The sequence below is a fragment of the Anabas testudineus genome, chromosome 11, assembly GCF_900324465.2.
Source record: "Anabas testudineus chromosome 11, fAnaTes1.2, whole genome shotgun sequence".
Lineage (NCBI taxonomy): Eukaryota > Metazoa > Chordata > Actinopteri > Anabantiformes > Anabantidae > Anabas > Anabas testudineus.
This window is the reverse complement of record NC_046620.1, coordinates 5,986,082-5,998,766: the sequence shown is the minus strand read 5'-3', so window position 1 is coordinate 5,998,766 and position 12,685 is coordinate 5,986,082. Positions and strand designations below refer to the sequence as shown.

The following is a 12,685-nucleotide window of genomic DNA, read 5'->3' as shown; positions in this document are numbered from 1 at the left end:
AACGTCAATATGTAGTTTACTACACGGTCACTGTGCACCACTGGAATCCCTCTACGAACACACTCACTACTGCCAATGTCCTAAACTGACCTGTTTTAAAAGGATTATAAGGCTTTCACCCCTGACTGGCAGGAGCTGAAGCAGATGATCATAACAAATGGTGCAAATGTGTGAGAGACTCACGTGACGTCTCCAGCATAGTGGCGAATACGGAAGTGTTTCTTAAACTCCATGGATTTATCAGAGGGGCTGAGCTGGAAATGGGGAGAGAACAGCGTGAGTTCAGAGACGACAGTGAGGAATCAATTTAGTCTCATTAAACGCACATTATAAACATGCTTCACCAGGAGGGAATGGTGGCTGCAAACTCAGTGCCCTGTTGTTTGAAATCATTTCTGAAACAGCACCAATGGAAAAACATTGGAGAAACTCTGCTCTCTACTGGCAGCAAAGCAAAACTGCACCGTTTTGTGCTTGAATCTTTACTTTACACGTGTTTACAATCAAACCTTCCTTCAGTTAGAAAGTGCAAGATGTAATTGTTCTTTTTTCAACTAAAGCAAGTATCAGCAGCTCAAATGTTGGTTTCATATAAAATGTCATAATGTTTTCTTTCAGAATTACTGTAAGTTAGAGGAGGATATGTCAGCAATGAACCTTCACTTCCTACTAAATCAAGTTAACATCCTTTTCTGCTCAGTTTCATGTTGAGCAGTTTAAGATGTTCTGCTTTCACTTAGGAGCTTAATGGGAGTGTTTCTGAAAATGACCTTTTGACCTCACTTATCATTTAGTGCAAACTCTAACGTTGCAGCCAAACATGCGGTCAACAGGGTTGACTTTTCATTTTCCTTCAATTTACATATTGTTGATGGCTTGAAAATGTGATTCCAAGGACGAGAGATGAAGTCTGAGAGGTCGTTTGTGCACCATGCTCACCTTACGGGAGGTATAGTGAGGGTGCTGAGCCAGTTTGGTGTCCATGCTGTCCAGGCAGACGGTGTCAGTGACTTTACCAACAGTGAGACAAGCTTCATCGAGAATAGAGATGATCCCCTTGTGAGACTGCTCCACAAGATCAACGATGATCTGGTTGTTGAAGTAGTTAATCTGCATATAAACAGTACGACTGTTAAAATAAATGGGTTGTATTTGTGTAGCTGCATGTGAGTTTTCTACTTGTGTGTTTTTCTGACAGGATGGGACTTGTAATATACGCACATGTCCTAACCGTGCCCTGTGTGTGGTTTTGTAGATTTTCATGGTCGTGTAGTCATAAAGTGTGTGAGTAGATTCCTTTATACATTGTTTTCATCATGTCTCAATCAACCACAGCTGCCAAAACTATTCGGCAATAACAGCTTAAGTTTTTCATCAGTGCATCTGCTGATAATTCATTAAGTAGTTAACAGTCTGATCTGCAAGTGGGCTATCAATAGTAAGGGAATCCTCTAATCTGATCATAAATATCTGCATCCTGACCAACATACGATAGGAAAGAGCTGCTGCATCCTGCTGTTTGGAAACAAACCTGTGTATTTGCCTACAATGGCTCTAAACCTCTGCATTAAATCTGCCAATGTGAAAACATTTCTGTGTTTGAGCAAGCACCGATGTGGACACAGCGCGGCTCGTGTTCATGTGCTACTGTTTGTTTGTCTGCGTTTCTCACATGTTGCCAGGTGATGCCTTCTCTCTGGTATTCTGCTTGTTCCTGTTGGAGGATCAGCTCAATAAAAAGCTGCTGCAACTTCTCGTTGCAGTAGTTGATGCAGAACTGTTCAAAACTGGTCAACAACAGGGGAAGAACAAACACTTGAGCAACATTATCTTCCCTTTACGTAAATAGACACAGGATAGTTTCACAACACGCCCACCTGTTGTTGTCAAAGATCTCAAAGCCGTAGATATCCAGCACACCGATGACTGTGTTTTTCCCATGAAGCACTGGGTTGTAGTCTTTCACTTCGATGACAGCATTAATGCGGCCAACAATCCAGCCAAAAAGTCTCTCATAGAGAGCCTGCAGCAAGGACGGAAAATGATGCAACAATAACATACCAAAGGGAATCTACATGTTACAGTGTTGATGTTGTGGTGCGTCTGCAAAAGGATGAATCTGTTAAAACTTGTCCTGATTGGTGATTTGCAGAACATGTAAGCAGCACCTTGGCAAAAGCGTCCCGTCCAAAGCAGGCCTCGTGCTCCGTGTGACCCTTCTCGATGACCTCGCCGCCCCCCGTGGCCACAGTTCTGTACAGCAGGCTCTTACTGACGATCTCCTTGTCTGTGCCTGTCAGGTCAGAGATCAGGTTCACAGCGTCGAGTCCCCGGATCTGAACGCTCTCACCATCACTTTCAAACTGAACATTACCCTGAAAAGGAAACCATTACAGCTGATAAATCCTCGCTGCTACCGGTATAACTCTGTAACATAAACATCCTTCCCAGTTTTTAACCAAGCGTGTGGTGTTGTACCAAATGTAGAATGGAGGCCAGGATCTGATAGATAGAATTAATCTCCTCCTTTGAGAATCCGATCACCTCCAGAGCATTCATCACAGCTTTGTGGCTCGAGCGATCGTTGTTGGAAGTCTGGAAAAGAAGACGGATTTTGAATAAGGGAAGGTTTTTCCAACAAATCTATAGGAGTAAAGGTAAAGGTTGGAGTCTTCTTCTTCAGTGTTTTGAAATAGCTTCAGCTACACATGTACAGATGCACTCACAGCAATCGCAGCTCCCTCTTTGGTATAGACATAAGCTGCAGGATCATTCTGTATATTAAACGACTTCAGCATTTCGTCCGAGCCTCCACGCAGTAACTGTGAAAACAACAAGTGCCTGTGTGATTTGATTATTCAGAGGAAACTAGTGTAGCAGCAAGTCACCAGATGTTAGTTTTGTTGTTTGTTTTATAGAGCAGATTAGAGTTCACCTGATAAAATGAGTGGAAGTTCCTCTCCCCGTCTTGCTGCTGGACCACTCTGGACTTGAACAGGAGAACAGATTGTAGTGTTAAATCAAACATCCATCCTCAGAAACTCTTACACTGTTGGATAGCTATTCTGATGACTAGTGTGGAGTCACTTCTTGAAGTTAAGTGTCCAGATGTGCAGGAGGTAGTGCAAATAATTTAGCTGCGCTGGACGGCCCACGCTTCTGTAGCAGTAGGAAAAATCCACAACCACTTGTCAAAATAACTCCCTGTTGTTGGTCCAACAGATAAACTCTTATATTACCAAATATGTGTTAGAGGAACAGGAGAGCTCAGAAACAGCGTGGTTATTTTTTGCCCTCGGAGAATGAACTATGGCTTCATCATTCACACTGGCTCTAAGTGCCAGACGGTTCTTTAACAGAACAGATAAATACGGCAGCATCGAGTGCCCCCAGGTGAGCCATTCATTAGCACACAGCAGCAGCAGCAGCAGCCGCAGCTTCACAGGCACATCTATTCATGGATGTTCCTCACACCTCTTTGTCATCACCTCATGAAACATTCATATTTAGGAGAAAAGAAGTAATTTAAAAACTAAATGAGGAGAACTTTCAGTACTTTTCCACAGAGATGGACTCATTATGTCTTTGTTTCTGTGGGTCCTGTTTCCTGTCCCACCTCCTCTCACCTTCTCCAGCAGGTAGTTGTTGATGTGCCCTCCGGTGGGATCTCCGTTGAAGTTGAAGTTGATGTCCATGTACTTGCCGAAGCGGCTTGAGTTGTCATTGCGATTTGTTTTGGCGTTCCCAAAGGCCTCGAGGACACAATTGGACTTGAGCAGCACGTTCTTCACACTGATTTATCACGTTGTGGTTATCATTGATGGAAACGTGTGAGAAACAGCCATGAGCGAGGGGAAAATGGAGTCAGACGATTAATGATCACATGAAATTCTCATTGTTCAATCGTTTGTCTTGAAGAAAAACAACAACACTGAACTGTTCACAGTGCTGTCTTAATGTTTCCTGTTGTATTATCACATGAGAACAGTCACATTTAGTCTCACTCACCTCTCCACCTCCGCCCTCTGGCTTGGGTTTGTGATCGCTGCTATGTACTGCATGATGTATTTACTGGCTTCAGTTTTTCCTGCACCACTTTCACCTGAAACAGAAAAACACACCACCACTTCACAGCACTGACGGGAAACCAGAACATCCATGCATCACAATATTTCACCTTTTTTTTATGCCTGTATGAAGAAACTGAAAGTGTTATCTGAGAAATGAGTACTCATCAACAGCAGATTTATACTAAATGAATGAGCCTACATACATGAGTACAGGATGTATGAGCATGCAGTAAATAGTGTGTTCACCAAAGGAAAACACACTGAGTAAGTAAGTTAAAGGTACTAAAGTACCAGGTTCACATATTGACTATGAGAAGTGTCAGAGTATTTAAAAGTGTAGCAGGATGTTCACACATAGTAAGACGGTCTGACTGACCTGATATGACGATGCATGTGTCTTTGGCTCGTCTCTTCATGGCCTTATAGGCGGCGTCGGACACTGCGAACAGATGAGGAGGGTTTTCATACAGCTCCCGGCCCCGGTACGCTTCAATGGTCTCTTTCCCATAGATGTCCATCTGTCTGTATGGGTTAACTGAGACGACGACTTCTCCGATGTAGGTGTAGATGCGACCCTTATCAAACCTGTCCACACAAAGGTCAACGCATGTTAATCAAGGTGGAAATTCACACACATGCAGCAACACTGCAAACACTGTGTGTGCATACAGTTTAACATCTGTACACACTACCACTCAAAGGTTTGACATAGAAATTATGGTTTTGATGAAATGATGACTGTGTTCTTCAAACTTTGCCACCTTTTGCAGCAATAACAGCCCGGCACGCCTTAGGCGATCTATCTGACGATTTTTTAAGATCACCTGATGAGATTTCACCCCATGCTTCCTGGAGCGTCTCCCACACGATGGATTGTCTTAATGGAGGTCAAGCTGCTCCCACAACAGCTAACGTCACGCTCCCTTGTTAGCTCCATTACTATACCTGTTCTGAGCTGAGCAACATAATTACAAAAGGGTTTTCACCTATTTTCATACTGAAATAGCTCTGCTGACTTTGGAGGAAGAAAATCAAATCTGCCAAGTGTCATCATTATCATTTGCAATGAGATCTTAATCCTCTTTTGTTCAGTCACAGATGTGACTGAGACAAAAAGTGTGAATGATTCACAGCTAAAATGGTTGCTTGAAAAAGAAGCATTTTAATTAGCTTCATATGACAGTTTCACACCAACCCTCGAGCTATGAGTTCCATAAATTGTCACACATACCTATGTCATCTGTAGCTGCCAGGAAGTGACACAAGTGTGTGTACACACTGAAAGCAGGAAATGAAACTTGTGGTTCAAAGGGCGTCACAGCCTTGTGTAACCTCCTGTAGGTCTGTTGAGTGTCACAAGTGTAAAATGACCTGCTAAATGAAATTATCCTTCTTTTCTGTTGTTATTGTTGCATAAATAGTGTAAAAGGTCAAAGTGTGTTGACTGAGCATCAGGTGAGTCTGATTAACCTGACCCTGAACTAGAGGCATCGACTGGACTCCACCAAGGTGAACATCTGCACTACTTATACATCATCAGAGCACAAGACTGAGTATAAAGTAGTTTTCTTTAGCTCCACCTCAACCTGCTGTCGCATTAAGATACTGTGTATGTGTTAATGTGTCAGTAAGAGTGTTTAAATAATATCATAAATATAAAGGGATCACTATGCCCAGCAAGTAGTTTAACAAGGAGTTTTACTTGCTGGGCAGCTGACTACCTCAATATACTGAATGTCCAGGTTATTCCATCAATGGATTTTTTCTTCCCTGATGTCATGGGTATATTCCAAGATGATAATGTCAGGATTCATCTGGATCAAATTGTAAAAGAGTGGTTCAGGGAGCATGACACTCGAGTCCAGACCTGAACCCCACTGAGAATCTTTGGGATGTGCTGAAGCAGACTTTGTGTGTTGGTCCAACTCTCCCATCATCAAGACAAGATCATGGCAAAAAAATTATTCAACTCTGGACGAGAACAAATGTTGAGCCATTGCAGAAGCTAGTGAATGTGTGCAAAGTAAAGTAAAGTAAATGAATTGTCACAACCCTCAATCTGCAGCTATTCTTACTGTAATTTACATTTGGTTTACAGTAAGGTCATCTTCCCCATCGAGAATCTCTCCAACCACTTGAGCTGACTTAGAGTTCCTGAAAGCACTTTTATTTTTGGTCTGTAGAAAACTTGACTTTATCATGTGGGAGTTCATGAGGACCCATCTTTGTCTGCTACAGATTTATGTAGCAGCTCCTGAGCTGTTGATCTAACAAAGCTGCAAACACAATTACGTTTTTGTGGGGAATGTAATTGTAACTAGTTATTGGACTGATGCGTTGAACAACAACAAATTAACTGAATTCAGGTCAAGTCAATAACGCCAAGTCATCTTTTCTGTGTAAATATCCGCTCTTATAGTGAAACTGTAACGACGTAAGATGAATAAGAAATTAAAGGGGTATAAAGCTAGAAGAACTCTATGTGTGTACAATGTGTTCAATGGGTTTGTACAGTTTATAGAAATCGATGGATAAATAAATAAATACAACGGTGGTGATTCACCTTTCAATACAATACAGTATATTTGCACAGACAAACATATTGTCTGACCTAATAAAGTAAAAGAATGACAGTAACTTCACAAAAACACAATCTTTCTCTAACCAAACCAAAGTGCATTTTCTGCTAAACTCAACCTGAACTGTGGTTTTTCGGTCCTATTATTCACCAGCTACAAAAACATCATTGTGTTTGTGGTTCAGTTGCACAGGAAACTTATTTTTAGGAGTCACGGTTGAAAAATGACCAGTCACAGTAGAGATGCAAAAACTGGAGAGCAGCATCATCTTCCAACCTACATGAAAATCCATTCATATGTTTTAAAGCTAAAGAAAGAAAAACGGAAACACCTGAGCAGACAGGTAGACACAGAACATCTAAGAGACACAACACAAACCTAAGCACATGCTTAAGCTTTGTCACCAGACAAGTCTGATCAAGCTGTGTGATGAAACCCTGGGTGCACATGGAGTAATATAAGAAAAATGTTCCTATTGTGTGACATTAGTTTTATCATGTGTCTGAGCACCAATGTGATTCCTTACAGTTTAAACTGAGGACAGGAAGCCTCAGTTAAAAACACTGAGGAAGTGAGAATGGTCAAGAAAAAACAAAAAGCTGTCAGGACTCAGAGACAGGAGGCTCTCTGGAGAGCTTTGACACACCTGACAGAGCTTTAGAGGCCTGAGACGAGCATGTCAAGTGAACGTGCTGTGAGAGGGGTGGACGCGTTTGGTGTTTTAGGTGTTTCATAGTGCTACGAGCTTCATTTGCGTCAGATGACAGCCACCTTAACGTGGTAATGATCACATCAACCACAAGCTTATATCCGAACCCCGAGGGCGAGCGGGAAAGTCACTCAAGTGACTCATGTCTGTCTCTTCTCTTCATCTGTATGTCACTTATTAGCCTCTAGCTCTAGATAATGCCAACGTGGTAATGCAGTACTACTGTAACATTGTACAGGTGTCATACGTTTATATTTTCTAACTTTGTGAGTGTCAGAGACAGTTTAACCGGCTTTTTCCACTTTAATCCCACTTATTTTACCGGCAGCTCAACAAAGACATGAAGAAATACAACATTTTCTATATTTATATGGTGTTTCATACTACATATGAATGAAACGCAAGCCCTTGCATCTCTGGGACCCAGCTGCTCTCCCCTCCCTTCCTCTTCTAACTGTATCTCTGGCCTTACCTCAACTTCAGGTTCTCCATAAACTGCTCCATCGTCACCTCATCCAGGAGCACAAAGTCTGACTTCCCAAACTCCAGGCCCTCCAGCTCCGCCATGCCTGTATCTAGTCACAAAAACAACCCAAGATAAAAGACAGACAGGACACTGAGGAACAGAAAGCAGCTCAAGGAAGAAAGAAAGAGAAGTACAGTTGACTTCTGGGGCCCGGTAGTGAGCGAAATGGGCGGGTTCTCCGGAGGATTTAAGGGTGTGCAGGGTGTCTACAAGCTGCAGCACGTCATCAGCCTGTCAGTCAGCCATTCTAGCTTGCATGCGGACCTATATAAATAGTAGGAAGCTATCTTTAAAAACTCATACCACTTCTGCATCCTCCTCTGTCTCTGTCTTCCTGTCACACAGCCTCTGAGTTTCTAAACTGTCAGTGACGATTGTCAGTCTCTCTGTAAGACTTAGCTCCCTTGCTTTTCAGACTTGTTTGCTGGTGTATCTTTTTCCTCCCAGAAACAGGGACCCACATCTGACACACAGCCAGACAAGAGCAGTTAACCTTGCAAATTCGAGGGTAGAAAAATGGCTTTTATCTCCTGGAAGGGACCGTGGCATTTCCTCTCTGAACTTGGCATCGACTGTATATCGTGTCCCTCCGGGTTTTCTTTCTCTCTTAACAAGAGGTTCTCAACTCGCTGAAACTTCACGATCATGTAGCAATAGTGACTAATATGCAAATAAGCATTTGACCTTTTAATCAAACTCATTTCTAGAAGTTTCAAGATCCTAATCTTTCACTAAACGACTCAGAGACAGTATCATTTGAAAACTATTGTTAATATTTCCAACAATTCAGCATGACACTTCATTGATCCCTGTTGTGAAGAAACAAATATTGCACCATGTAACAGTGTATAAGTTAGTTAAGAGAAGCTCCATCCACCAGCTGCATCATTAAACATTAGTGCATCAGTGATTATAATTTAATAATATGGTACTAATTCGTGTAAAATGGGCCATTCTGCACAAACAGTACTTTTACCTTTGGTGACTGGCGTCAATAGTTTAACTTAAAGGTGTCATTGCACTTAAGCCTAAATGTTTCCCTTATAATTTTAATATATTGAACTATGCTTTTACGTCTGTATGAGTACTATTAAAATTAAAATGGTGAGTCTGCACTGCAAGTACAATTACATGTACTTGTACATGAGTATAATCCTATTTATATATTTCACTTAGTCACTCGTTTAGTTTGCTTCATTAAAAAGCCGTGGTTATAATTTTCTGATTAATGATAAAATTGACATATTATTAAAAATCAACATGAGTTTACCTCTTTCCTCCTACTGGTACGTTACCAGCTGCAGTTTTCTGCAGAAGCTGCAGGAATCGTAATCAGTAAGATACAGTTTGAAAATAATTCTTTCTGCATAATGAACTTTTCCACTTTTGCTATCTCTGTGGTACGATTGACTTTCAGTCCCTCAACATCTGCTGCTGGCAGCTCCCCAGCTTGTTCCAGCAGCTCAGTTGATGCCTCAGAAAAGAGGTTTTTCCATGACGAGCAGCATCCACGGCAGTTTCTCTAGAATCTGTGCAAGTGTGGGCAGCATCTTTGAATGAAAACCATACGTTTAAAGAGAAGAAGACACTTGTTTGTTGAAGAGTCATCTACATCATCATTCTACATCATACAACTCTTTTCTAGACTTTTTCGTCTTTGTCCATTTCCTGTGAGTTCTTGCTGCCTGTTCCTCTCTCTGTCTCCATCTAGACGTCACGTTCAGGAGTTACAGTGACAACAACGTGTGAATTCATTAACACTCAAAGATCCTTGAAACCACACAGTCTTTACTTCACTGTTAGAGTTTTAATAGTCATTAATAGTGTCATTCATTTCCACACATCTTCCTCTGTTTTAGCTCTTCGTGTTATCCAGTGTACAGAAGTGAGGTAAATTACATTTATTCAGGTGCTGTGCTTCTATGTGAGTATTTCCATTGCATTATATTTTGTACGTATACTTTGCAGAATCAGTTTAATATCATTAGTTATGATTATTATAGTCCGAGATAAGATTATATTAATAAACTACAGTAATTAAAAATCGTCACTTTTTATTTTTTACAACATGATGAAGGTGTTTTAGAAGAATGTAACTCCGTCATGTCAAAGAGAAAACAGATCTCAACAAAGTAATACAAATAATAAAAAATATAAATCTGAAAATAAAGTTAAAGTAGTTTAGTTAAATCATCACTGCAGCCAAGGTTTCATTAAATAAAGTAAATTACAGTCCAGCTTCTCTAGCAGCAACACTGAGGTCATCATATGCATCATTATGCTGCGTGAGGACTTTTGTGCTTATTTTGCTGATAATATTTTTACTTCAGAGACATTTTGAATGCATGACTTTAATTATATTATTATATAATTATAATCATATTATATTCATATTATAATCATCAGCCTTATCTTCCTGTACGGCCGTACAGTTGAATCTACATGGATCAGGTTTGTTTTTTTCCCGCCCACTCCGTGAAGAAGAAGCATAATGGAAGAAGAGTGTTTCCTGACTTCTGTTAGAACAGTTCTGGTGCTGTCTACCTTCATTATCGGATATTCACTGCCCGTTTTTATTTCTTAAACCAACTTTTACACATTTTCGACACCTCTTTTGGATCAAGAAGTCTTTGTAGTAATGGCTTGCGGATACTTTGTGGTTTCAAGAGGCTGGAGCTTGTTTTCCGTCTCCTGCTGCAGGTTTCCACTTCTACTTCTGGCCTGTTTGTTTTCACGGGACTCAGAGTGGGTTCTCCTCCTTGAAGCTGCCCCCCCAGGCTCAGCATCTTCCCAGTCATCACCTTTACTCTTTGACGGGGAGTAACCTGCAGCTCCGACTGCAGACAGCTTACCTCCGTCCCTGTTCTTCCGACTGACTGCTGGCACAGAGCTGCTCCTCTTCCTGGAGTTTCTGCCAAACGTCCTTCCTGCACGTCCTGACAGCCTCTGCTTTAACTCAAAGCTCTTATCGGACGGTCCTATGAGGTGAAGCCTGTCCTTCATCTCACACACGAGTACAGAGTCATGAATGTTGCCCTTTTCCTTAATTCCCTGTAGGACGGCCACACCTTTGTGATCCATGTCCTTCAGAGGAACCTCCTGTGTGCGCAGGGATCTGCTCAGATCATTCAGGAACCTCTGTAGTTCACCAGCAGCTGCCTTCGCTCTGTGTCCCTCTACAGAGATCTGGAAGCTTTCATCAGCTTCATTCACTCTCATTCTAACTTCATGGCTGTGAAGGATGTTGTCCATGACCTTCCTCCTGAGCTGATCTGCGTACTTAAACACATCTCCGTCCACAACAAAGGACTCACCTCGATGCTGAGAAGACGTTGGTCTATATTGCACAGAAGTTGGATGATTGTAGGAAACGCCTGACACCTGAGGTGCAGAGGTGTTGGGTGAGGGTGGAGAGGCTGTGTCTCTGTTACTGTGTGACACTGATCTGCTGCTGTAGTAGTTTTTGGGAATAGCTCCAGAGGAAACAGGCAGACGAGAGGATGAGTGCACGTCGTTCTGGTTTTGCAGCTGCTCCAAACGGGCCTTCACAGATCTGAGCTTCAAAAACGAACCCTGCACACGCACCTCATCTGTCCCGCGGTCCTCCACTGTAAATCCATGCGACCTCAGGATTTTTACCACTTCTCGCTCATCTTGAAAATAATTCAAATGAACCGTCGCCTCCACTGGAAAATCCATCTGAGAAAACAGGGAGAAGAACAGAAGGAGAGTTAGAGAGTTTAGAGACAACCAGTGACGTGTTTTAATTCCCTTTATCCTTTTAATTTGATTAACTAAAGCTCAGAGGAGCTAATTATGTAGCCCAAAAAATAAATACGAACATTTTTATTCAATAATATACTGATCTTTATCTATTCTAGAGCTAATTATCCTTTCCTCTATAAATGCCTCTTTTCCTGAAATGCACTGTTGTTGCCAGTAGAGGGCGACACGAGGTCACCAACCAGTAAATAATCCTAAAACCAACCAATTTATTTATAATGCAGATTAAAACTTTACACAAAACAACCTGCACTAGTTTATTTAGCTGTTTTTGCGACTGTCGGACACTGTTAATGTTTTTAATAGGACCCAGCTCCATTATTCACCCTGCGGCTCCTCAGACACGATCAAAGTCTGTGCGACAGCTGGACGAACATCTGGAAACCCCCGAACCTCAGACACGTTTCCCCCTATTTCTCCATCATGATGTAAAAAACAGAGACGGCTCAAATAAACCCACATGTGATCTTCAGCGTGTGTTTGACACAGGATCTAAGACGTTTCGTCGAAAGTGAAAGTGAAGTTTCAGGTGAGCAGATAAAATTAAATCTCTGTCAACGAATCGAGACAATTTATGATGGAAACTGTGAATAACAGTGATTTAAGAGAAGAAGTTGAACTATCTGAGAAATAAAAACTCATTAGTGGTGTGAAAAACCACGAAACTTTTACTTTTTCAGGTTATTTCTTTCATATTCTGCTTGAGACGAACAAACAGCACTTTAAACACTGAAGCTTTAACTTTTGACCTGTCAGGTTGAACTTTTCTCACCTGTTCACTTCATCACTTCACTTCTGTCCAGTGTTGATGAAACCGAAACTGAACACGTCACGTCCGCTCCGAGGTCATTAGTTCAACATTTAAATATATTTAAATCAGTTCATCGCAGATTTCACATTTATCCTCAACACCGATAGAAATGATCTATTATTCATTTAAATCAAAGACAGACAGCAGATGCATGAAGCTTCTTCATTAGGTACACCTGTAAACATCCAATAAAAAGGTCGTTTATAC

The 12,685-nt window shown here is 41.5% G+C and overlaps 2 protein-coding genes across 3 annotated transcripts in view; both read right to left on the bottom strand.

Moving 5' to 3' along the window:
• The window catches only part of myo1g (myosin IG), a 34,968-nt gene extending 26,662 nt beyond the window's left edge, over positions 1-8,306 (bottom strand). The window contains exons 1-13 of the mRNA XM_026348055.1: positions 8,188-8,306; positions 7,831-7,933; positions 4,447-4,655; positions 4,009-4,102; positions 3,627-3,792; positions 2,936-2,989; positions 2,727-2,822; positions 2,479-2,595; positions 2,169-2,375; positions 1,878-2,023; positions 1,673-1,787; positions 940-1,110; positions 184-254 (exon numbers count right to left, since the gene is read on the bottom strand). Coding sequence (XP_026203840.1) covers positions 184-254; positions 940-1,110; positions 1,673-1,787; positions 1,878-2,023; positions 2,169-2,375; positions 2,479-2,595; positions 2,727-2,822; positions 2,936-2,989; positions 3,627-3,792; positions 4,009-4,102; positions 4,447-4,655; positions 7,831-7,925 — 1,541 coding nt within the window. The 5' untranslated portion in view covers positions 7,926-7,933; positions 8,188-8,306. The remainder of the gene's footprint in view (positions 1-183; positions 255-939; positions 1,111-1,672; positions 1,788-1,877; positions 2,024-2,168; positions 2,376-2,478; positions 2,596-2,726; positions 2,823-2,935; positions 2,990-3,626; positions 3,793-4,008; positions 4,103-4,446; positions 4,656-7,830; positions 7,934-8,187) is intronic.
• A 1,382-nt stretch (positions 8,307-9,688) lies between these two features.
• si:dkey-154b15.1 lies at positions 9,689-12,478 on the bottom strand. Of its 2 annotated transcripts, none has more exons than XM_026347003.1 (2): positions 12,440-12,478; positions 9,689-11,583 (listed from the first exon to the last, which is right to left on the bottom strand). In XM_026347003.1, exon 2 carries the CDS (start codon positions 11,581-11,583, stop codon positions 10,504-10,506), a length of 1,080 nt encoding a protein of 359 aa, XP_026202788.1. In that variant the 5' UTR covers positions 12,440-12,478; the 3' UTR covers positions 9,689-10,503. The 2 variants fall into 2 exon arrangements, with proteins under 2 accessions (XP_026202788.1, XP_026202789.1); XM_026347004.1 differs by lacking the exon at positions 12,440-12,478 and adding an exon at positions 11,994-12,369.
• Between the last annotated feature and the right edge of the window lie 207 nt (positions 12,479-12,685).